The sequence below is a fragment of the Gymnodraco acuticeps genome, unplaced genomic scaffold, assembly GCF_902827175.1.
Source record: "Gymnodraco acuticeps unplaced genomic scaffold, fGymAcu1.1, whole genome shotgun sequence".
In the NCBI taxonomy this organism is placed as follows: Eukaryota; Metazoa; Chordata; class Actinopteri; order Perciformes; family Bathydraconidae; genus Gymnodraco; species Gymnodraco acuticeps.
In genome coordinates this window covers 2,796,134-2,819,668 of record NW_022990270.1, presented here as the reverse complement: position 1 = coordinate 2,819,668, position 23,535 = coordinate 2,796,134, and the positions used below count along the sequence as shown (strand labels likewise).

At 43.7% G+C, this 23,535-nt stretch overlaps 2 protein-coding genes across 6 annotated transcripts in view; one reads left to right on the top strand and one right to left on the bottom strand.

Annotated features, from left to right (window-relative positions):
* The window catches only part of cd276 (CD276 molecule), a 74,748-nt gene extending 57,784 nt beyond the window's left edge, over nucleotides 1–16,964 (bottom strand). Inside the window, exons 1-3 of one of the 4 annotated variants that reach the window (XM_034220845.1) lie at nucleotides 16,673–16,964; nucleotides 16,558–16,588; nucleotides 5,583–5,674 (exon numbers count right to left, since the gene is read on the bottom strand). In XM_034220845.1, the coding sequence (XP_034076736.1) occupies nucleotides 5,583–5,628 (46 nt within the window). In that variant the 5' untranslated portion in view covers nucleotides 5,629–5,674; nucleotides 16,558–16,588; nucleotides 16,673–16,964. Of the gene's footprint in view, nucleotides 1–3,758; nucleotides 3,795–5,582; nucleotides 5,675–16,557; nucleotides 16,589–16,672 lie in introns of those variants that run through there. The other 3 variants (XM_034220844.1, XM_034220847.1, XM_034220848.1) reach the window with 3 other exon arrangements.
* A 603-nt stretch (nucleotides 16,965–17,567) lies between these two features.
* On the top strand, nucleotides 17,568–21,748 carry LOC117549160 (ubiquitin-like protein 7). 2 transcript variants are annotated; one of them, XM_034220809.1, is made up of 11 exons: nucleotides 17,568–17,823; nucleotides 18,241–18,421; nucleotides 18,548–18,667; nucleotides 18,763–18,848; nucleotides 19,888–19,972; nucleotides 20,066–20,123; nucleotides 20,245–20,378; nucleotides 20,635–20,684; nucleotides 20,777–20,953; nucleotides 21,088–21,201; nucleotides 21,424–21,748. In XM_034220809.1, the coding sequence occupies exons 2-11, from the start codon at nucleotides 18,247–18,249 to the stop codon at nucleotides 21,562–21,564; spliced, it is 1,140 nt and encodes a 379-aa protein (XP_034076700.1). In that variant the 5' UTR covers nucleotides 17,568–17,823; nucleotides 18,241–18,246; the 3' UTR covers nucleotides 21,565–21,748. The 2 variants fall into 2 exon arrangements, with proteins under 2 accessions (XP_034076700.1, XP_034076699.1); XM_034220808.1 differs by lacking the exon at nucleotides 17,568–17,823 and adding an exon at nucleotides 17,834–18,067.
* Nucleotides 21,749–23,535: the final 1,787 nt, after the last annotated feature.

The following is a 23,535-nucleotide window of genomic DNA, read 5'->3' as shown; positions in this document are numbered from 1 at the left end:
GATGCATTCAGATGCAGTTCATATATTGATCTTGAGAACACATACACACATACATTTCAACATGCAATTTAATATCAAATTCTGGGCAACGTCACTCCAACTTGACCCCCTCCAATATCATTACAACCTCACTGAGAATGGCACCTCACAGCTTCTCCTCGAGAAGTACAAAATGGTGATGTTCAATAACAGAGAGTGAACAGAGCTATTTATACAATCTGTGTGGAGTCATTTGTTAAACACCATATGTACACATGTTTTAAAAGGTACGTCTAAAACCCTGCTGAAAACTAATTTGGAGGAAGTATCAATAGGATTTCACACATAAGGAAAATCAAGCACTAGCACTGGAGGGGCAATATTGACACGGCAAAGTAAACAGGTGCAATACTAACAGACTGCAATAGCATTAGGGTTTAGTCGTGCAAAGAGACGAGAAGGAGAAGTCTGCTTTTACAACACTGCCCCCTTCTGTTGAAGAATGTGACTTCAGCTCCACACATTTCCAGCCTGGACATTTTGCAACACCTGAACATCAAAGGGTTTTTGCTCAAAGTATCTGTGAGCCCTTTCATACCGATTATTCTTATGATATATCCAATCCCGGTAAAAAGTCTGAGGGGAAGCTAGCTTTTGATTTCATGCTGTCAGGAGCAGATGTAGATGACCATTTGCATTTGGAGAAAAGAAAATTAGCATTGGGAAAACATTAAGCGACTGCGTCCATAGTAAACATGATTTGTTTGGAAATTAGCAATCTCAAAAACAGTCTGTGAATTAAGCAGCGTTTCTTTTGAAGAGGCCCAATATGGATGAGATTAGGTGACACTTAAAGCCTTCTGCGGTGTGCAGGGGTCACTTTCAACATTAAGCTGTGAACATAATCTCTCCTTTTACCATTTCTGCTGCAGGGACTCGTCATAGAGTGTGAGTGCCCTCACTCAGGGAGATACAGGTGATGGCAGATAGGGAAGACAAGGACTCTGACTTGCTTATTTTCAGCCATGTCATAAATCAAAATGGGTCTCAATATTTTCCCTTTTTTAGCTCTATTTCTTGCTCACTATCGCTGCTCGCTCTGTCCTGCTTCCTTCATAGATGTGCGCCATCTCATATCCTGTCAATAAGCTGTTAATGGGCTCCGGCAGTCAGATAACAGGGCCGGCTAAAGGACAGTGGACTGATAAGGACTAGCTTCTGGCTTACGAGCCTGAGAGACAGCGAGCCTTTGATGAGCAGGAGGCTGGTGAAGAAACGAGGCAGAGCGGGGGAGTCTCACAAGGTAGCAGGGAGTCAAGAGGTCAGATCTGAGTTGAGTGCAGCTGATTTCTCATAATGGCCAGCTACATAGTGTACACTATGAATAACAATTTGAATACTTTATGTATCTAAGAGGAAATTGGATTTTGTGACACTCGCTCCATTATTAGAATGAAATCAAATAAGAAAAATATTATAATAATAATACTATAATAAAAAATACTTAAATTAAACACAATAAGTTCATGTATGTGTTAAAAAATTAAGAATACAAAAAATAACAGCCACTACCAGAGAAAAGCACGTTTTTTTTTATTCTAATGAGGACAGTGTTTTCCAAATGCTGCCTTATACATTTGGTTTAGCTCTTTCACTCGTTCATATCCTGCCTCATGGTTCCATGCACCAGATGTGACACGAGGTTAAACAGGGGTTAGTTGGTCGCCAGCTGTGCGATGTCTCGATGACAGAGCCCCCGGCCCTGACATCACAAACACCGCGTCACCGCAGCCTCACTCTGGAGGTGGGTGTCTCACAGTGTCAGCTGCTGTGATGCTTTCTCAGCAACTCAGTAGCTGTGATGCTTTCCAAGCACAGATCAGCATCCGTTCAACCCATTCATCACAGCCCACTAGGCACACAACAGACCCACATATGGCTCTGGGCCCCTCTTCCCCTCCAGAACTGCAATCTCGGCATATTAACCGTATCAATTTTTTAACGATTCCCACAAGGCAGCATTTTGAGGACTTGTTGAAATAATCATGAGGTGCTTGTTGGGTAATGCACTCAAATGTTTCAATGAGCGCACTGTGAGAAAAAGAAGAGCCGGGGAACGGTGAGACAGAGGCAAGCCAACAGAGACTGGTCATTATGTATGCATTGCGGCGAAACCAATCTTTGTTGAGCCTGTCTTCGATTGTTTTTAAAAGGATACTTCACTTGACGCAATCAAATTAGCAAGAACATCACTGATATGGGGTAATAACCCTAAATTGAATTTCAGCGCAGACTAAAGTGTCCCCTCTCTGCAAAATCAATTGCTGTGAAGAGAAAAGGAGGACAGGAAGAGGGCATTCATAGTTAGCAGACCTTTAAAAAGTACACCAGAGATGCAGGCACGAGCGGGCTATTTTCACGCTCTGCAGCCCTGCCATAATGTGGGCCTGCCGACTGCTATGCTAGATGCAATCTATCCAATTATGCTAATTAATTAGAATTACCTTACAGCTCCCATCACTGCGAGTGAAATCAGGTCAGCTTTCAATTATTTTTCATTTGCATGAATACAATTCTCGCTCATTCTTAGGGTGCTAAGAGCTGCACACAGGGAGCTCTGGCAGCCTGGTGGCTGTGCTAACTGAACACAAAGTACGACAACAACAAGCAATTAGCTAGACAGCCTCCTGTTAGCTCTGCCACTGGCTGACACTGTGCTGGAGTGAGCCAAAGATGTTACTGTACACAGCTACTGTTGTGAAGCAGGCATTACTGTACATATTCATTGTTGATTCATGCATTTTGCTGACATTTATTAACACTTTGGGTTATAATAAATGTGGTACAAATACACCTAAGCATCCAGTAGAGTCAATGGTCAAAGCTGCTTGGTGTAGCATATTTTTGTATCCCTTCTGCTTCCTTAATAGTGCATTTAAGCACAAAATCAACAACCCCTCACAGTCAAGCCTCTTCACCGCTGCAGTGACACAACAGCTGTGTATGAGTAACATCAGAGAGAGGTTTCAGAGAGAATGATCCATCATCTGACTACTGAGTCAGGATACAGCTGGGAGCTACAGAGGCGAAGTTACTGCGTCGGGATGACAGTGTTGTCATGCACTGTCCTTGTGGTTTTTTATTTTACAAATACTGTTCTCACGACAGGAAGTGTGTTGGCAGAGACCACAACATGTAATATGGGCACTTGCAGGAGTTATCGAGCAATGACACGGCTGAATACAAGGAAGATTACAGCCAGTAATCCCAGCGAGGGAACTGGAGACATAGGAGACCCTGACTCATATGGACAGGGACACACACATATTCAAACACAGCTGCTCTTATAATTATACAAGTCTGTAGGGTTTTTGTTTAGGGTGCCCACAGAAGCAAAACACGGTTGGTTATAAATCAAAGGAAAACCAAATTGACCTTTAATTATTCATCAAGAACATTTCTGTTGTCCTATAGAGTGGCGAAGTCACACCCTTCTACTTCCGCCCCATGGGACCTTATTTCTGAAAAATTATGCATTGAAGTCAATGGAGAGAGAAAACGTATCTTTCGATCCCGTTTGAATTGTGCCACGAATTACACATATGATGTTTGTCAATCTTAAAAAATCATTTCCATGTCAAAAAAGTCAGTTTGTCTTAAAACTGTTGAAATATAAGACTATGAAAAATATGCAACTAGAAAGACTACAAATCCCAGAGTCACGTAAGTGAATTTAACTAGCTGACATTGACGTTACACATTACACTCGTGTTACTCACCGAAACCTTGTAAAGCTGGCTCCTACGGAACCGACTAACTCCCCTTTTGGCCAGACTTGTAGTGATTTTCACCTCTTTTAATACTTTTCACTTCATTCTGAAAGAAAGAGGTGAAATTTGCCAACGTGACGGCCATCTTGGTGTTGGTGACGTATGCAAGACCAGAGATGTAGTTCATTGAGCGATTCAAACAAAAAAATGTGTTACTTCACAGTTTTACGACACATTTTTACTTTTTTTACTCGCAAAATTATCTTTTAAATTGACAAACATCATCTGTGTAATTCGTTGCACAATTCAAACGGGATCAAAAGATAATCTTTCTCTCTCCATTGACTTCAATACATGATTTTTCCGAAATAAGGTCCCATGGAGGTCCCCTGGAAGGGGAGGGACTTCGCCTCTCTATACTGGTAAAACAAATAGAAATACGTTATCACCAAAAAACATTGTATTTGTCTCTATTGCTCTGAAAGAACCTGATACTCTTTGGAAGCTGTTTGCACAGTTCAAGTTACTAAATGAAATAAGCATGGAGTTTTTGTTTCATCATACAGTGTTACAGACTATAGAATCAAACTAGACTCCAACTAATTCACTTAGTGCTCCAGTTAGCAGAGAGAAACTGAATCAGTGTGTGAGCAACAATAGCCCATTAACCGTGAGTTAAAGAGCTCCATCAGTGCCCGACACCTCCTCCTCTTCCCCCCCCCCCCCCGGTGAGAGCAGCGAGTTAGGCTCTGGATGCCGCACAGCCGGTAATGAGCAGGCTGCGGGGCCATTTGTGCTGGGAGAGAATAGGTCCCTAATGAACCACTGAAGACACTTAGGTCCACTGAGTCAAGATTGAAATGTGCCACTGATGGCCGATAGGAGGTTGTGTCAGCTCAACCAGAGAGCCGAACAGGCAAACAATAGCTCTTTTTAAATGATGGCATTTTGGATGATATAAGTTCTTTGTGAACTTTGTGGGTTTGCCAAAGTAAGTTCATTTTTGGAGAAACCCTTAAAGGCTTTCTTACTCTTTCTTCTTCAGGCTATTCAATAATATAAAACATTATCACCTACTATGATATGTGTCAGCAACACAGCAACTGGGACACGTGTGGTGCCAAAATATGCACTGTTGATCCAGCTTTTGACATGCCCAAATGTATTTTCTTTTATTCACCGTGTCTCGAGACGCGATCAAGCCCGTACAGGCTATTTGTCTTGTTTTTATGATGACACAAGTTCTTCCTCGAGCACTATTTCTATTGAAGTCAAACTTTTGAGTGTGTGAGTTATGAATCCTCAGTTGCAACATCAACCACAGCCCTGCTTCCCGGTGTTATAAATATAAGACGATGAGTTCCCCACACTCCCTGAGTCACAGCAGAAAAACTGCACTTCTGGCACTTTTCATCGAGGGCCTCACCCAAGCCCAACGCTCCATTCCTCACCTGTCTGCAAAAGGTCAAAGCTATTCTGTTTTACAAGATGAATTATTAAAAACATATAAAAACTCACAGCCATATCATAGGGTTGTAACACTGTATGAAGTCAACTTAGAAAAGGAAAATTGTCTTTTACTCCCTGAGAAACGACATCTATATAAATAAGAAAATGTTTTTGTGGTGACTTTTCTGGATTGATGATAGTTTAAACATTTATAACTTTCAAACTTTCAGCACATTATTGTTGGGAGTTGCTTCATTTAAACTGTTGTTTTGCCCAGTGAAGCCTTTGAAGGGCGAAGACTAATAGGCTCTGCAGGGCGTATTGTTTAACAGGCAGAGACATTTCTACTGCGGTGACTCTGGTCTAACGGGGTTAAACACCCACCCATAGTTTGGAGGGCCATCATCGCGGTCAGCAGGAGGGACAGCATGGTCTTCCAGGGTGGATTCAAACTGCAGATCAACTCAGACACAGCTCTGCAAGGGGGAAAAAACACAGACATCTGAGGAGGAGGACGTTTGTAATAGAGTAATCCCTTGAAAATTGAAAAAGAGATCTATGATCTCAATGGGACCAATCTGGTTAAATAAAGGTTTGAAATGAAATGAAATGAATAGCACAGAATACACACAATAGTACAGAAACATTTAAATATCTGTTGGTGAAAGACAGAAACAGACTGTTCTGTTCCTGTGTGTGGTCTCTCAAGTGGGCGGGGTTTGAGACAATCCAACATATGTTATGCAGTACAGGCTTATTTAAAAGTTAGATATATTAAATCTTTGTCTGAACGTGACTGTGAGACATTTCTCGTGCTTGCTCAAGGCTCTTCTCTTTCAGAAAGCTGTGAAGATGAATAGGGACTTCCAAAATGACAGGAAACAGGCAAGTCATTCTAGACGGAAAAACACTTTTTTAGGAGTGAGTAGATACAGACAAAACATCCCCTCCCTGTCTACTTCCACTCTACCACCCATAACATATTCATGAGGTAATATTCTTGGAGAGTTTGGTAGAGGTCACTATTTGCATTTGTATTTGGCATTTCACAAACAGTACTTTTATTTTAGGCAAAACTGGAAGTATGTTTTCTTTCATTTAAAATGAAGTCACTGTTTTACAGGCTTGTCAGCTATTATAAATAATTGGATAAAACGAAAACACGACAGCTAAATCGAAAAGCAAATTCACTGTTGCATTTCCAGTGTCCATGTTCTCTCGCAGTATCTTCTGGGATGAATGCAAATATGTTTGTTGGTAAATCTCAGAGCAATAAAACCACTGATAAATATGCAAAAGAAGTAATGGATCACCTAGATTAAGGTGGTTTTAAGTCTTAACCCTTAGATGATAAGTGGGTCTTTTTTGACCCGGTGAGGTGGTTTTCTTAGAGTATCTTTTTAATTACATTTTTTTATCATTTTATATTCCAGCTATTCCTCAAAAAACATGTTTTGGATGTCATGCCATTCAAATTTTAAAATTTACATTTTAAGAAATTGTAGTTCTGATTCATAACACTCCGTTCGATGTCTCACTATGGGATGCGCCTCATCGCGGAGCAAACAGAAGCATCAATCTCATTACGCCAATCCTGATTGGCTGGTGATCTTGACGTCAGCGTCAGGGAATTCACCCCCTATAAGTAGCTTGCGTCACGACGCATGCGTCATTCAAACACCTCTTCTCGCTTCAGAGCACATCTCTATAGTAGCCATCTCTATAGTAGCCGGACAAGCTTAACGGTCCACAGACTGAACCCAAATATAACCATTTCGGTCGACGGGCGCTCGCCGGCTACTCCTTCTGCTTCGCAAGAAGACGGTAATACTAACGCCAGTTAGTATTAAAATCGACCTCGCCGTTTCTTTCCCCGGAAAGTAAGGTAAGGTTTTGATTTTTCTCAAGCTAGCTACGCACCTGTTGCTAGCTAGCTTCCCCTTACTACCGACACCACGGTAGCGAGGACGCTTTTCTTTTTCTCTCTCACGGAGGAGAAAAGGATTAGAAGTATATTGACACACCAGTCAATATTATTTGAGAACAAAGGACCCACACCGTCCCTTTTTCTCCGGATTAAGGACGGGTTGGTAACACTTTTTCTCTCAACGACGTACCTGTTACGAGCGGCTCCTCTCCACGCCACGAGGCGAACAAGATGGACGCCTCTCCCCCTCACACCAGAGGAGTCAGGGACTCGAAGGCTCGGTCATGCGGCTGCGGGTTGAAGATAGCAGGAACAGACTCACACCAGGTCTGCTCGTCCTGCCTCGGGCTGGAACACGCCCAGGAGGCTATCGACAACCCCGGCTCGTGCGGGACATTGTGCCCTTTTCACCCGAAAGAGCCTCCACCGACGGCTAGCACACCAAGCTAGCTTGTTGGAACAGGACTCCCTCATGTCCACTGATTCGCCGTTTGGCAATCAAGACACGGGGGCGTCCGCCGCAGAGACTGAGCCCCTCACTGTGTCGGTCTGGGGCTCACTAACAGCGGCAGCTGCGGAACCGGGATCCCACGCCGTGTCAGGCCGGGACCCGGTGGCGGCAAGAGACGCGGGAACGGAGCCCCACGCCTCACCAGGCGGGAGCTCCCGGCGAGACCTCACCATGGTCTCGCCCGCAGAGGCTCGGCCTGCTCCGCATACCGCCGATGGAACTGCTGGTGGCAGCCCACCTCCTACCGAGGATGGGCCCGTCACCAAGCAGGAACCCCACGCTGCCAGCGAAGGTGGACCGTTTCCAGTCGACCATGACTGAACGGTCCTACAGAGCCGCAGCGTCAGGGCGTTTCCTCACTGCTAACCGCATACCAAGCGGAGCTCTGTGAGGATATGTTGAGTAATCCTGGACTGGCCGTTCTGGATGAGTTGGCCGCGGTCACAGACTTTTGTCTCCGTGTCCAACGCTGCGCCGTCCAGGCCACGGGCAAAACAATGGGGATCATGGTGGTGCAGGAAAGAGCTATGACTCAACCTCACCAACCTCCCAGACCGGGAAAAGGAGGATGTGCTTGACATGCCCATCGTTCCCGAGGGGATTTTCGGCTCCGCTCTTGCCTCCATGCAGAGGAGATGCGAGTCGAAAAAGAAGGAGGACGAGGCCCTCCACCTCTGCCTCCCTCGAAGGGCCCAGCCGCTGCCTTCGCAGCGGCAGCCCTTCGTCCAAGCAGCCCAGGCGCAGCCAACCCAGAATTTCGGCCAGCAGTCGAGGAAGAAGAAGCGAGCGGCATGACAGCCCCTCCTTCTCCCCTCTGTGACAGAGCTGGAAATCTACGGTTCCCCAGCTCTAAATGTGTTCCCGCCGCCTCGAGAGATGCCTCAACACCATCCTCAAGTCCGCGTAAACACATGTCACACACTTATTGATTTTTCTGTCATAAAATATTTTCCGCTAACGCATCCAGGCTTCGAGCCAAGGGCGCAGCTCGGAAAAAAATGAAAAGAAAAACAATAAACAGTCCGTCAACTGTTCCCCTTCTGAGAGCAGCTACGGCCTCTCTCAAAGGGCGGACAATTGACGGGTCTGTGAAGGCACCACCGTCACGCGCATGCACAGTGCCGGCTGGGGCTGTAAAGGCACCACCGTCACGCGCATGCGCAGTGCCGGCTGGGGTCGTGAAGGCACCACCGTCACGCACATGTGCAGTGCTGGCTGGAGCTGTAAAGGCACCACCGTCACGTGCATGCGCAGTGCCGGCTGGGGTCATTAAGGCACCACCGTCACGCGCACGCGCAGTACCGGCTGGAGCTGTAAAGGCACCACCGTCACGCGCATGCGCAGTGCCGGCTGGTGTTGTGAAGGCACCACCGTCACGCGCATGCGCAGTGCCGGCTGGAGCCGTAAGGGCGCCACGCGCATGCGCTGTGTCGGTGGGGATTGTCAAAATGGGGCACCACAGTGCTCAGACACTGGAGGGCCCCATAACACAACAAATAGAGACTCAGAGGGGAAGAGACGTGACATCTCAGCTGGCTCTAAGGAGCATACAGCGGGAGATGCTCACGACATCTGCTTGGGTTTCTCAAGACAGTTACACGGAGCTACAGACTCCAAGTCACCGTCACCCCCCCTCGCTTCTCGGGCATTCTGCATTCGCAGGCCCGAGGAGAGTCAGCCCATATTCTGGAGAGAGAGATTCTCTCACTCCTAGAAAAGAGGGCTATATCTATTGTACCCGCCGAGCAGAGTCAGGGCGGCTTCTATTCCAAGTACTTCCTCGTTCCCAAACGGGGAGGGAACGGAATTCGGCCAATACTTGATTTGAGGGCTCTGAACAAATATCTAAAAAAAGATATAAGTTCAGAAAGCTCACTCACACATCTCTGCTGCGGCTCGTGCGACAAGACGACTGGTTTACATCAGTCGACCTGAAAGATGCGTACATCCCAGTATATTACCCACACAGGAAATATCTGAGATTCGCATTTCAGGGGATCTGTTATGAATACAGAGTACTCCCCTTCGGTCTGTCTCTCAGTCCAAGGGTGTTTGTACGATGTACGGAAGCCGCGATAGCCCCGTTAAGACAACAGGGTATTCGCCTGGCGACCTACCTGGACGACTGGCTGCTTCTCGCACAGTCGGAGCAGGAGGCTGTTACGCAGACGAATGTCCTCGTAAAGCACCTGCTCAACCTGGGTTTCATAATAAACACAGAGAAGAGCATGTTGTGCCCCGCGCAGACTATACTCTTCCTGGGTTTACGCCTGAACTCGGTGCCCTTTTCAGCTCGCTTGTCAGCGGAAAGAGTGAAAGCTTTCAGAGCTTGTCTCGCTCTTTTCCAGCTGCGCAAACATGTTCTCTTCAGATCATGCCTGCGATTGCTGGGGCTCATGGCGAGAGTTATGGTTACTGTGAAATGCGTAATGGCACTGCGCCACTGGCTGCACCCGACTTTTCTAGTACGGGGTGTGCCTATGGGTGCTGTCCTTTCACGGAAAGTGGTCACCACGGACGCATGTCTGACAGGTTGGGGAGGTATTTATGAAGGTCGCCCGGTGAGGGGTCTCTGGAGCAGAGACCTCCAGCGGGCGCACATAAATTACCTGGAGCTTTTAGCGGTGTTTCTCACCCTAAAACGCTTTCTGCCTTTCCTCAGGGGACATCACGTCCTCGTGAGGAAATACACAATATCGTATATTAACCGCCAAGGGGGTTTGCGTTCTCTCCAGTTACACACACTGGCGCGCAAACTGATCCTATGGAGCGGTAGACGTCTCCTCTCTCTGAGAGCGACGCACGTACCGGGAGTGATGAACCTCGGGGCAGATCTACTGTCCAGAGGTATACCACTTTATGCAGACTGGACTCTACATCCAAGGATTGTGAGCCAGCTGTGGGTGCGTTACGGCAGAGCCGCGGTGGATCTGTTCGCATCGAAAGACAACGCTCAGTGTCAGCTGTTCTTTTCGATGCGCGATCTAAATGCACCGTTAGGCGTGGATGCACTCGCGCACGATTGGCCCCCGGGCTTTCTGTACGCGTTCCCACCCCTGGCTCTGATACCCCCAACTCTGGCCAGAGTGAGAGAGCAACGCCACACACTTATCCTGATAGCTCCGCACTGGCCAGCTATGTACTGGCTAGCGGAGATATATCATGCTGTGCGGGCAGCCATGGCAGCTCCCACTACGCAGGGACATACTGTCCCAAGCGGGGGGGGCAATCTTTCACCCACACCCAGAGCGCTTGGCTCTATGGGCCTGGCCCGTGAGTGGTACAATCTAAATACAGTGTGACATGACGCTGACCCTGGGAGCTGCCAAGCGAGCCAGTGGCACTCATGCGCTATCTGTACAGTCTTCATGCACTCAGTTCGCCCCAGGGCAAACAGAGTGTGGTCGAAGCCCAACCCTGCCTTTATCTTAAGGCGGTTGGTTCAGGTACCACATTTGACATTGAGGCATCCTCCCCGCCACTGTATTCCTCCGGGGAACAGCGGCCGGATTTGCCGTGTCCAGCCCGTGCTTTACGCACGTACAGTGACAGATCAAGGGTGCTTCGTCATAATGACCAACCCCTTGTGTCCTGGGCTAACCCTTATAAGGGCAAGCCTGTTACTAAGCAACGGCTCTCCCACTGGTTTGTGGAAGCAATTGCTTTGGGGCTCATACGAGTCAGAGTTCGCAGGCACCCTCGGGTCCGCGAGCTCTTTCGACTCAGGGTCTGGCTGCATCCTGGGCTCTGTCCAGGATGTCTCCCATCCAAGACATTGGTGCAGCGGCGAGCTGGAGACATCTCACTTCATGTTACTCTGAGAACTGGGTTACGTAAGTAACCTATAGTTTTTGTATTTCTACCCCAAGTTTCCATAAGTGGGTCAAAAATGACCCGCATGCATTTCCTATGGAATTTCGTTTTTTTCAAAATGTAAAAAATGTGTCTACAATTATAAATAGTGAAAAATTAAATATAAAATATTTCTAGTGTGAACCAAAATATAATACTAAATATTATACAAGTGATTTTTCTTAACCAAAATGACAAAAATTGCATAAAAACTCATATTATTCGAAACCAATGACATTTATAAACTGTATTGGTTGCAAGTGCGTAGAATACACGAAAAAGAGGAAGATAAAAAAGAGAAATGAATAGAATATGAAGAGTTCTCATGAGAAATTAGTACCATCAGCAAAGTACTGCTGTGGATGATGACAGCAGCCACATGTAAAAATGTAGTGTGAGTAGCTAAAAATAAGGCCCACATACAAAATCTAAATAAGTCTAGGCTATTATATTTACACCATGTAACCTTGACAGCAGGCAGGCCTTTTTTGTCAGACAGGGATCTGAAGCCTGTATTCATCTTCGCTCTCACCTGTTCTGCTCCGTATAATTGCTGTTTTTGTCATGAGGACTGGTGGCATTGAGTAGGGCTTAGATAGTGGCTTCAGTTTCCCGTCGGAAACGGCGGTCTGACGGAGGAAATATTCTAAATATATAGCAAACACTTTTTTTTAGGAGGGCTTTTCTTTCCCATAGCTATAATGTTTTGCTGCCGCCCCCGCACACAGCAATACATTGATTTTCTACTGTGTACAGTGTAGGTTATACAGTGACTATGGTTAGGTAACTGATACAACACTACTTCAAAACATCCAAACTATCCCTTTTAGCAAATGGGTCACTTCTCACTTGTTAAACCTTCCAATAAACATATTTTGAGAAAGATTGTATGGCCATTCAAACAATTGGATATCTTTATTGTGTTTGAATGTGGTGGGCATATCCTTAAGGTGAAAATGATATGAGCAACAGCTTCCTGTCAATAACATGACGTGTCTTAGCACGACACACATGGTTCTGCTTCCTTTCTGTTATTCATATTCTCATGTATCACAATACTTTCAATTCCTCTTTAAATACACAGGAAACAAGTGTATGTGCCCTGAGACGTTTGAGAGGCTGAAGGAGGAAGCACATGGTTGATAACAGCTCCTTTTATATTTTTATATTATTTTGAAGTTATTCTGATGGCATTTGTTTTGGTTTGTAGCAGGAATAGATATTGATAGTGACAATTGGTGTGGACTATGTTTTGGCTTCAGCCCATTCTTCTTAGCACCAGTGTTTCAGATTGTGTGTGTGTGTGTAGGGCTGCTTTCCTCTCAGTGAAGGTGACATTTTAAAAACAACCACTGGGTGTCACTACATTTCAAATAATATACAATGGGAAAACTTAAGTAAAGCTAGTGCAGTAGCTAACTTTTTTTAATTTGTATGTAACCTTTATTTAACCAGATGAAAACATTGAGACAAAATCTCATTTACAGTGCTGACCTGGCCAAGAAGGCAGCAACATTCTTACACATAACACAGACATCAAATACAGAAAACACAACTAAGTAAACAAAAAGACGAAAAGCAGTCACTACATTGTGCACATTAGGGAGAGTAAGGTACACTACTTATTACTGCAAGATCAGCTGGTGGTAAGGACCTCAGACAACTTCAATTTAAAACAGGCTATTGGGACAAGTGCCATCAGTTTAAGGCTTGATTGAAAGTCATTCCAAGACCAAGGACCATAATAAAAAATCTTTAGGGCTGGCGTTCAAGGTGGAAAGCACACATCAGAAATGCAACTGCTTTTTAATACTGCTGGTCTGTATGAACTGGCATTGAGGATGCTCAGATGCACTGGAGGAGTTACATTTCTCTCTATCATTTAGTTATGTGGCTGTTAACAAACAAGACAAAAGGGTTATACCAACCTTTGTTTGGCAGTATATCTTTCCATATTCATCCTGTTGTCATAGGATACTTTTACATTCATTTTAGTTTCTGTTAACTACATTCAAGACCATATAGTGTTACATGTAGTTTTACAGAAACAGAAGATATCAGTAACAACACCTGGAGTTGGTGTCTGTCTATACTGGAAAAATATAATTTAAGCTTCAAAGCAAGAAAAGTGAATCCTTACGGTTGAGCAGATTCAGGTTTAATCAAATTCACATTTTGTATTCAAACTTAGTTTTTCTATATATGTGGACATATCCTTTAGATTGGAGAAGGCAGCTAACAGATCAATCGGGATGTTTTGGTGTTATAAATGATTATAAATTGCTGTCAGCTGTGGCTCCACCTCATGGCTGAACCAAAGCGTTTTCCATGAGGTTCCATGTATGGCTTTAGCAGAGAGGATGTGGGAAGAAGTGCAGATTCATCCATAACTTTCCAACAGCGCACACTCACCATTTGCTCTGGACCATCAGACAGCCTGCCAGAAACAAACTCAAAAGAGATCCCAGCAAAACCATCTGAATCTCCCAAGATACTTGCCCTCAAAGGCAGAAAATGTGGCTTATTCAATGCGCAGACATTTACAAATGGGGATAAATATCAAATGAGGAAAATACCAGGCACATGCCGCAGCCAGCCTCTCCAAAAGGACAAGATTTCTGTAAATATATCAACTAAAGACCTAATGAACTACAAAATGCCAACACACCAAACCACAGTCTGACTGTCTGTGTTGTCCAGACACCAGGAAGCCATCAAAAGGTTTTTTTACTGAATGACTCAAGGTTTTTAAAGGACCCCATGCCGGCATGTTAATGTATTTTCCTTCCTGTCATTTTACGATTCACCTTTAACGATTCCACTCACTGTCAGAAATCAAAACAAGCTGACCACGCTCCCAAGTCGCAACCTAAAGAATATAATGATACAACTTTAACTGTAAAAGGTTGTATTTTTAAAAGGCTATGTTATCCATCAGTATATTACCCCAATGACTTATTCACTTGAGCCATAATCACCAGTGTATTTCATTTTGACACTGCACTAAGGATTATGAAGCTTCTTACTGAGGTCAAACGAGAGAGAAATTATTCCTTAAGTATCACAGAACATTAAGATGTACTGTTTCGCCATGGTCATTGTACCAACTCAGTATTCTTTGGAAGAATCTGTGACAGTGGTCCTCTAACAGTTTGTCTTTTTACTGACACACTGTTCTTTTCCTCTTCTGGATGACAAGACCATTTTTAAACACTATTAATATAATGGATCTAAAACTGACCTTCTGGGCCCAAATGTCTCATTGGCATATGGCTGGCACCAGCGCCATATGGCTGGCACCATTGCCAAGCTTCTCAAACCATTGGGAGCCATTCAACCCTTGACAATAGGAACATTTCCCACCTGGAAAACCCCCGTCCCTTGGAGGGCATCATGGGATGAAAACGAGCCTTTCAAACCCATATGGCAGCGGTGGTGAGCATTAAGCAAGCCTCTTAAGGGATGGCTGGATTCACTTCATGCAAGGAAATGTTCCCATAGTAGTCAAGTCATTGGTCAAATTATACATTAGCTCGTCAAACTGAAAAGAGAAGAGCTCCATAAACTTAAAGAAAGCTTTTTGGCTCAGGGGATGTATGAAAGTTACTTTCTTTTTAACTACTGAAACTCCATTTTACTTTGCACACTATAGGCAATGCATCAGTGCCATTCAGCAACATAATAATAGACCTGGGCTGCGCAATATGATGAAATATATCAAAAGATACATGCTTTTTTATTGTATATATATATTTGTATACGTTTTTATCGGGATGAAGGCTTAAACATTTTTTCTTTAGAATATTATTAAAAACTCTTAATTTGTTTAATTAAGAAAGTGTTTTTAAAATGACAGTCCTTTTCATTTGTTATGTGGCCTATTTTAATTCACACTTGAAAGTAAAAAGATAGACGATATCATATTTTATTTTCACAGAGACTATGTATTTATTGAAGTACCAGAAAATATGCTACTATGTATCTTGATACTGTTATCGAAATATGAAATAACCTCTATTGTGAGAGAAGACGTTGGCCTTTTTGCCCAGCCCAATACTACACTGGCTATTTTTATCTCAATGATAATTAGCAACCGTGGCGGTGGGAGCTGTTATACGTGTCTTGTCAAGAGAAGAAAAGTTTGCAATGTGACGGATACTCCAACATCCTGCTTTTGTAAAGCTGCAGGAGCCAATTTAGCATAACCTTTATCTTATGGCAGCTTGACATATGTGCAATAACATGGAGATGAAAAAGGACCATGAATTGCCAAACTGCAATCACATCCCGGGAAAAGAAATGTGAACATCTCGAACATCGTCAAATAACATAATTATCTTTCCACTATATCATATCTCATTTCCTAGCCAAGTCAGAGCAGTAACTACATCCTCCTACATGACAGGAAGCTACCTGCCAGCAGAGCACAGCTGCATTACCATGTGATAAGGGCAGCATGGGGCCAGGCAACATCACCAGACTACAGCATCTCCTATCCACCGCTTCCCAAACCTTTCAGTTTTTCTGAATAAAAGCATAGTTCAGTGTAGGAAACGTGTATTTTCTAACTGTTGTATCCTGCTAATATTTAATGAGCCCTCAATTTTGTTTTGACCATTTATTTGGTTTCAAATCTCAGGTTGGCTATCAGTGTGACGGTCTGTGACCAAGCCTCTTTTGAAGGAGTGAGGAAACGTATGTGTTTCCTTATTATAAAAAGGTCCATATATTGGAGACTATAACGTCATATTGAAGCTGGATGACTCCAAATAAAGCACTTGGTGGGCTTTATTTAAAATGTATTACTGTATGTTTAAAAAAAAAGCTGACTGTAATGTTACGTCCCTATTTTGACTTATGGAAGTTAGAAAGATGAAATGCCTTGCTGCAGTATTGACTTTTTCTCAAATGGGGGCGCCGTCCTGTTCATTCATGATGTTATTAGCTGCATCTGTGAAACAGTACACTGTATAGCTTAGCGGGCCTCTGGCTTGCTTTTTAAAACTACAACAAATAACAGATATATGACACAGAGCCAGTGAATAAAGCCAACTCTGTGAACCACTCACCCTAACTCGAGTTCATGGGGTTCCCCGCCAGCTGTTGCGCGTGTTGGAAAATAACCAAAGTTATGTCTTCGATATCGTCTCTGTTAGCTTATGCTCTTATATCAAACTTTCTTACCATGTTAGGAAGGCGAAACTTGGAAAGCACCAACCATCCAGCGGCAGGGACTCCTCTTTTCTCTGACCAGCACAAGCCGATGTGTTTTTCCACAGTATAGTTCCTTCCGCGGACAACACAAAGCACTTCTAAAACTGTTGCTGATCTGATAACAGTTCTTCCCGACGGTGGAAACAGCTGTAAGATGTGTTTTCAGAGTGTGTGAGTGTCTTCCATTGATTTGGGACGCGTCTCTTCACAGTAACCACTCCTTGGTGCTGCTTTGTCCAGCAGTGATGTCATACCGAGGGGAGAAATGAGACTGGAGAGTCCCGACCCCCTGCTTAACTGTTTGTGAACACACATGTTTTTTTCTTTACACATGCAGTAGACCAAGTATCTTATAAATACACGTTTTGGTTCATATGCAACTGCTTTCATTCGCTGGGCACACGAAATTACTTTTTACATGTAGCCTGTATAGACTATCTTATAATAACCGCATTGATTTATCACATGGTCCTTGAACGTATCACTGAGCTGCCAGTGCCAACTATGCAGTTTATATGAAACCATAGGAATGAAACTCACATAATTAACTTTGAGTGCACATTTGTATAGCCTAATAATTTGTGTGTGGATTAATACATCTATTTGATTGATTATATATTAGACACGTTATTTAATGATTCATAAATTACATTTGCCAGTTTTGTGGTAGGCTAAAGAACTAGGCTGTTGTTAGTGAGCAGTTATGTGGCTGCAATAATAATAATACTTGACCTGAATTGCCCTAAAATGAGACATACAGACAGACATGACTGTGTGGAAACATTGTTGTCCAAGACGTGACACAGCTTTAGAAAATGTATACGTAGCTGTGTAGCAGCAGGAAAATCAATTGGGAACCTTTGGTCCGCAGCACAGGAAAAGGTTTTGTTTGTGTATCTATTGTTTTTCAAAATAGGTAGCGGTGGTCTAAACTGGATAACAATTAGGTATTTATGTGTGAGTGGGAAAGAGGAAAAGGAGACACTTTAAGATTACCAATGGTTACAAATACAGAGGAAAACACAGAAGTGAAAGATCCTTTGTTTGAACGGTGCAAGTAAACGTTACGTAGACCACGTGACTAAAAACCAGGAAGTGAATCGAGTGTCAACAATAAAACGGTGAGTCTGCGGTTATCTTACAACGGCTACAGTTGTCATGCCATTTATGTCTGTAATGTATTTACATTTGCCAGGCATTCTTTTAAACCAGACATACGTTACTAATAGATTACGTTGAATTTGCGAACCGGCATGTTTTTTTGTCTGCTTTTTTTTGTGCAAATGCTAAGAAGCTAACAGGGGTTTAGCAGGTTTGCTAACGTAATTTATGATGTCAAAACCCCCCAAAAAGATTAAGCTGGAGGTGATAATGCACATTTCTGATATCTATTATCTATAGCATGTGGTACCGAACGTGTCATAGCATAGTGGAAATTATAATAGCTAATTTAAATAACAACCGGCTTACAATAACAACAGCTCGTCAAATATGGAGTAAATACGTAGTTGATAGTCGGTTTTCTGTTTATGTTATAGGTAGCGATGACTTCTTCAGAATGGCGCCTGTCTCTGAAGATGATGGATCAACCCAAATCCACCTTCCACTTCCCTGACATGATGCCTGGGGACGTTCCTCCTGGAGGATACAGAATCGCCACTGTAAAACAGCTTGTCGCAGCACAGATCCCAGACTCCTTCCCAGACCCTGAACTAATAGGTGTGTAACATGTGTGGTGTTAGAACCTCAAGCCATCAACTTTGAATGAAATGCATCTCTGTGTGTAGTTGTAATGTATGTCTTATTGTTATTTGTCTTAAAATGTGTGATAATGTCTCATATCAGAGTTTGTCCACTGTGGTCGGAAGCTTAAGGACGACCTTACTCTGGATGCCTGCGGGATTCAACCGGGATCCACCTTACACATCCTCAAAAAGACCTGGCCAGAGTCAGAGAGCCGCTCAGGTCCGTCTGCTTTGTCATTTAAGTATTGAAATACATTTGTTTAAGCTGTACTGTAAGTGAAAGTCAATCTGAACTGTTTTTCCTTTCTTTTCTAGAGCCTGTGAACAGAGCAACAGCAGCCAGGGAGTTCAGGGTGTTTCACGCTGCTCTACACTCTCTAAACTCTGCCTACAGAGACTCAGTGAGTAGAAAACACACACAGGGACAAGCACATGGTGGAGACAACCCTTTATGATCCAATGAGTTTAAATGATGTTCCATTCCACATACATATATTTTGAATATTGCTTTGGCATAATGTATACAAGTGTATTCATTTCCATATTTGTTTTGCCTGTGCTACAATATCGCCGCCTTATTTTACAACAGAAGGGAATAGGTTAAGGCCTTGTGTAGATTTGTTTTCAGACTTGAAAACATGCGCAACATGTTGACCTCTTCTGATGAGATTTAACTTCACCAAATTTGGAAAAGGGTGCATGAAATATAGAGTTCATCCTCTTTGGAATACAAACCTTGTCTGAGTTATCAGACATCACTGTACCCATTGGAGTTTGGTGGCTTTCTCATGCCTTACACTCAGTAAAGGTTTAAATGGGTTGTCCTTCACTGCCGAATACAGGACTGCATTGTGTTGTTGGCACTACACACATTTTTGGACACACTAACCTTGTAACTATTTAGCTGGGGTTATTTGTAGTTGTTCCCTCGGGTGCAGTCACACCTGTGTTGACAGCTGTTGACCTCTGATTGGATGCTTTTTTGTTCCCGTGTGTCAGATCAGCATCGAGCTGGTCAAAGATGATGCTCAACAGGAAGAGGTTTAGCTATTAATACCTGGCAGCTTTCCATGGTGTCCACCTACTCGCACCATTTTGGAATAGCAGCATGTTGGCTTAAGTGATAAAGGGATAGTTCAGATTCAACTCGTTTTGACTTTGATCCATGGATAATGGCACGGATGTGGATAGGGCTGTGTCAGCACCAACTTTTCAAATCACTACACATCCCTCAGATCTTAATAGATCTACACTTCTATGACAGATCTATATAAAACGCTGTGGATGGCTCAAATGTAGTTTGAAGTCAAGGATGGTATTTATATTCAAAGGATGTGTAGATCGCCTATACTGTATATTTTTATTTTAATGTTTCACCATCAGTGGGTAACTCGTCCAATCTATATTTACCAATGAAACGTACTGTATCCCCTCACATAGGTTTATAAAATGCTGACAAATAAAGAGTCTCTGGATCAGATCATCGTGGCCACACCCGGGCTCAGGTTAGACCCAGTTGCCTTAGGTAAGACCTGCTGAGTTGTATTAATATTACCATCCTATTTTGTGCAAGTATGCAAATGGTTACATTTCCCAATACGCCTTTTTATTTGCTCAGGCGTGCTTCAAGACAAAGATCTCTTTGTGCAGTTCACAGACCCCAGCATGCTGGATGTGTAAGTTTGGCTTTTCTTTGTTATTCACTCTAATGTAACACATAATAAGTGAGTACAGCACGTACTACACACACGTGGAAAGTCCTTTAAATTCCCATCTATACTTCTGTCTGTTTCATAGATTGATCTCTTCACACCCGGCCCTCGTCAATGCCATCATCCTGGTGCTGCACTCTGTGGCCGGCAGCATGCCCGCTCAGGCCAGCGCCAGCTCCTCTCGCAACGTCTCCGCCAGCTCCTACAGCGATATGCCAGGTGAGCGAGGACAGGGTGCAATAAAAACAGGCATAACCTATAGCAAGCAAGAGAGGGACGCTTATGGTTATGAAGAATTGTTGTTGGCAAGCTGCACAAATTTAAACAACAGATTAAAGTGAGACACAAGGTCAATGTTCTCAATGAAATAAAACCTAGAGTATAGTGTGTGCCTTAAAATAGAACATGCATAGACATTTTGAATCCATTTTGTTGTGTTTTTCACTAAAAATACATAATCCTTTCTACCTGCCAGGGGGCTTCATGTTTGAGGGCATGTCTGACGATGAGGACGACTTCCAGTCCGTGAGTACCTCCGCCCCTTTCTGAACATCACGTGTCATGTACAGGATAACTGATGATGCTAATGTGTGTGTGTGTGTGTGTGTGTGTGTCAGGGGAGCCCCGCGGGTCCCTCACACAGAGCAGGAGGCTCAGCGGGAATACGTCCAGTGTCTCTGAGCCACAGCGGAGCGACGGGCCCTCGACCAATAACGCAGAGCGAGCTGGCCACAGCTTTGGCCCTCGCCAGCACGCCTGACAGCAGCGCGGTCACTCCAACAACTTCTAGCCAGGTAACATAACAAAGATGACACACACATATGTTTTACTACTGAACCGATGTTGTATTGAGCTTAAAATATGGAACTTTAAGGACATTAGTATGTATTGAAAACATACAAAATCAGATTTTTTGTTTTTGCTATAGTCGGACCCCTCTAGTGGCGTAGCCCCCATGCCAGCAGGGACCCCAGTGAGTAACGATCTCTTCAGTCAGGCGCTGCAGCAAGCTCTGCAAGCCTCCAACATGTCGGCTCTACAGGTGAGGCTGAACAGACTCAATGCCGCAATTAATGGAGAAGGTCTACTCTGAATTATCGATTAAATTAAAATGGTTACTGTCCTTTTTTAGGTAAAATCTTTGTATATTTTGAATCAAAACGAGGCAGGAATGGAAATGATTGGTGCTTTAAATTCAGCTCTGGATTTTGGATGGTCTTTTGGATGAAATACTTATTCAGTGAATGTGTTTTTGTTCTGCTAGGGCCGCTGGCAGTCCCAGATGCAGCAGCTCAGGGACATGGGGATCCAGGACGAGGATCTGATGCTGAGGGTGCTGCAGGCCACAGATGGTGACATCCAATCTGCCCTGGAGCTCATATTTGCTGGAGGCCCCGGACTCTGAGCCATCGCCCCACAGACGGAGGCTTTTATAGAGCTGAGACAGCTTATATTCAGTATTCAGATTTATTCAGATTACCCTGTTCATCACATTTACAGCATCACATCAAGAGTCTCTCTAGGTGATGACAGACTTTTGTTATTAATGTGATTTATTGTAATAAATGTGATCATGCTTACCTCATCCACTTCTGAGCCTGGCTTCCTGTTACTGAAAAGATGACATTGACTGTAAACGTATCGCATTACTCATTCTCAATTATACTCTATTTCAAGGGTTCTCAAACTCTTTCAGCTCGAGACCCAAAAGGGAAATGTGGTCACTCCCCTGTACCTAACACTTTAGAATTACATCATGAATTGCCATAACGTCTACATAAACTACTGACAAAGAACACAAAGCAAATAAATAAAAAATGTAATTTGTTATAAAAGTACATCACTGCAATAATCCCATCTCCTGTGTGTAATATTTAGTATATACTTCCTTAGCAAACATTCACAATACACTTGCACAAAATCATTAGGACATAATAGAAAGGCAATGCACTCAATGACCGTTTGGGTGGGGGTCAACATTAACTATTACACATTTTGTTATCACTAATAAATGAAAAATCATGTTTTATCCCCCTTTCTGTTTCTCACCCTTCTCAAATCTCAGATTGTTGGTGTTCTCTTAAACCCCAGCATGTAATTCGGGCCATTTTTTTCCATCCATCCATCTCCCGCTTATCCGTGGTCGGGTCGCGGGGGTAGCAGTTCCAGCAGAGAGCCCCAAACTTTATTTTCCCTGGCGACATCAACCAGCTCTGACTGGGGGATCCCAAGCCGCTCCCAGGCCAGCGAAGAGATATAATCCCTCCACCTGGTCCTAGGTCTACCCCTTGGTCTCTTCCCAGCTGGACGTGCCTGGAACACCTCCCTAGGGAGGCGCCCAGGTGGCATCCTAACTAGGTGCCCGAACCACCTCAACTGGCTCCTTTCGACGCGAAGGAGGAGCGGCTCAACTCCGAGTCCCTCCCTGATGACTGAACTTCTCACCTTATCCCTAAGGGAGACACCAGCCACCCTGCGGAGAAAACCCATCTCGACCGCTTGTATCCGCAATCTCGTTCTTTCGGTCATGACCCATCCTTCATGACCATAGGTGAGGGTAGGAACGAAAATGGCCCGGTAGACAGAGAGCTTTGCCTTCTGGCTCAGCTCCCTTTTCGTCACAACGGTGCGGTAAAGCGACTGCAGTACCGCTCCCGCTGCTCCGATTCTCCGGCCCATCTCACGCTCTATTGTTCCCTCACTCGAGAACAAGACCCTGAGATACTTGAACTCCTTCACTTGGGGTAAGGACTCATTCCCTACTTGGAGTGGACAGTCCAATTTTTGTACTGAATTATATTAAAACAATGCTGATCTGACAAGCAGGGGTTATTTAAAATCACTACTTGTTCTTGACACTATCATATTAGTTACACACGAACATTCATTTCTGACATTTGTCCTTCAAACTGATTCAATTCTCTTTTTTATTCAACTTGAAATGCCGATTTATGATAAAGTAATCATAAAGGGCATTCGGATCAAAATGTTATTTTTTATTTGTTTCTCAATCTTACAAACGCATATAATTATAAGCAAATTGGGTTGCAATGTTAACTATTGTTTGTGTTTCTTATAATGCTCTGAAAATCATCCTGTTATTCACATATTTGTACACTAGATGGCAATGCAGCTGCACATTATTTCTAACCGACATTACTGATTATCATATGCCATCCTTACGGACACTGCTTGTTCATTTGCTCTTCCTTCCTTTCCCAAATGTAAAGTTATGCTCTTTAATATGCCCTCTGTTTTAGTTGAATGTCTTCATTTAAAAAAAAAGGTGTGGCAGCAGCCGTAGAAGACATTTATTGATTTAACGGTTGTTTGGTTAAACCACTAAGTCAGACAACGCCATCTCGGGAAATATAAC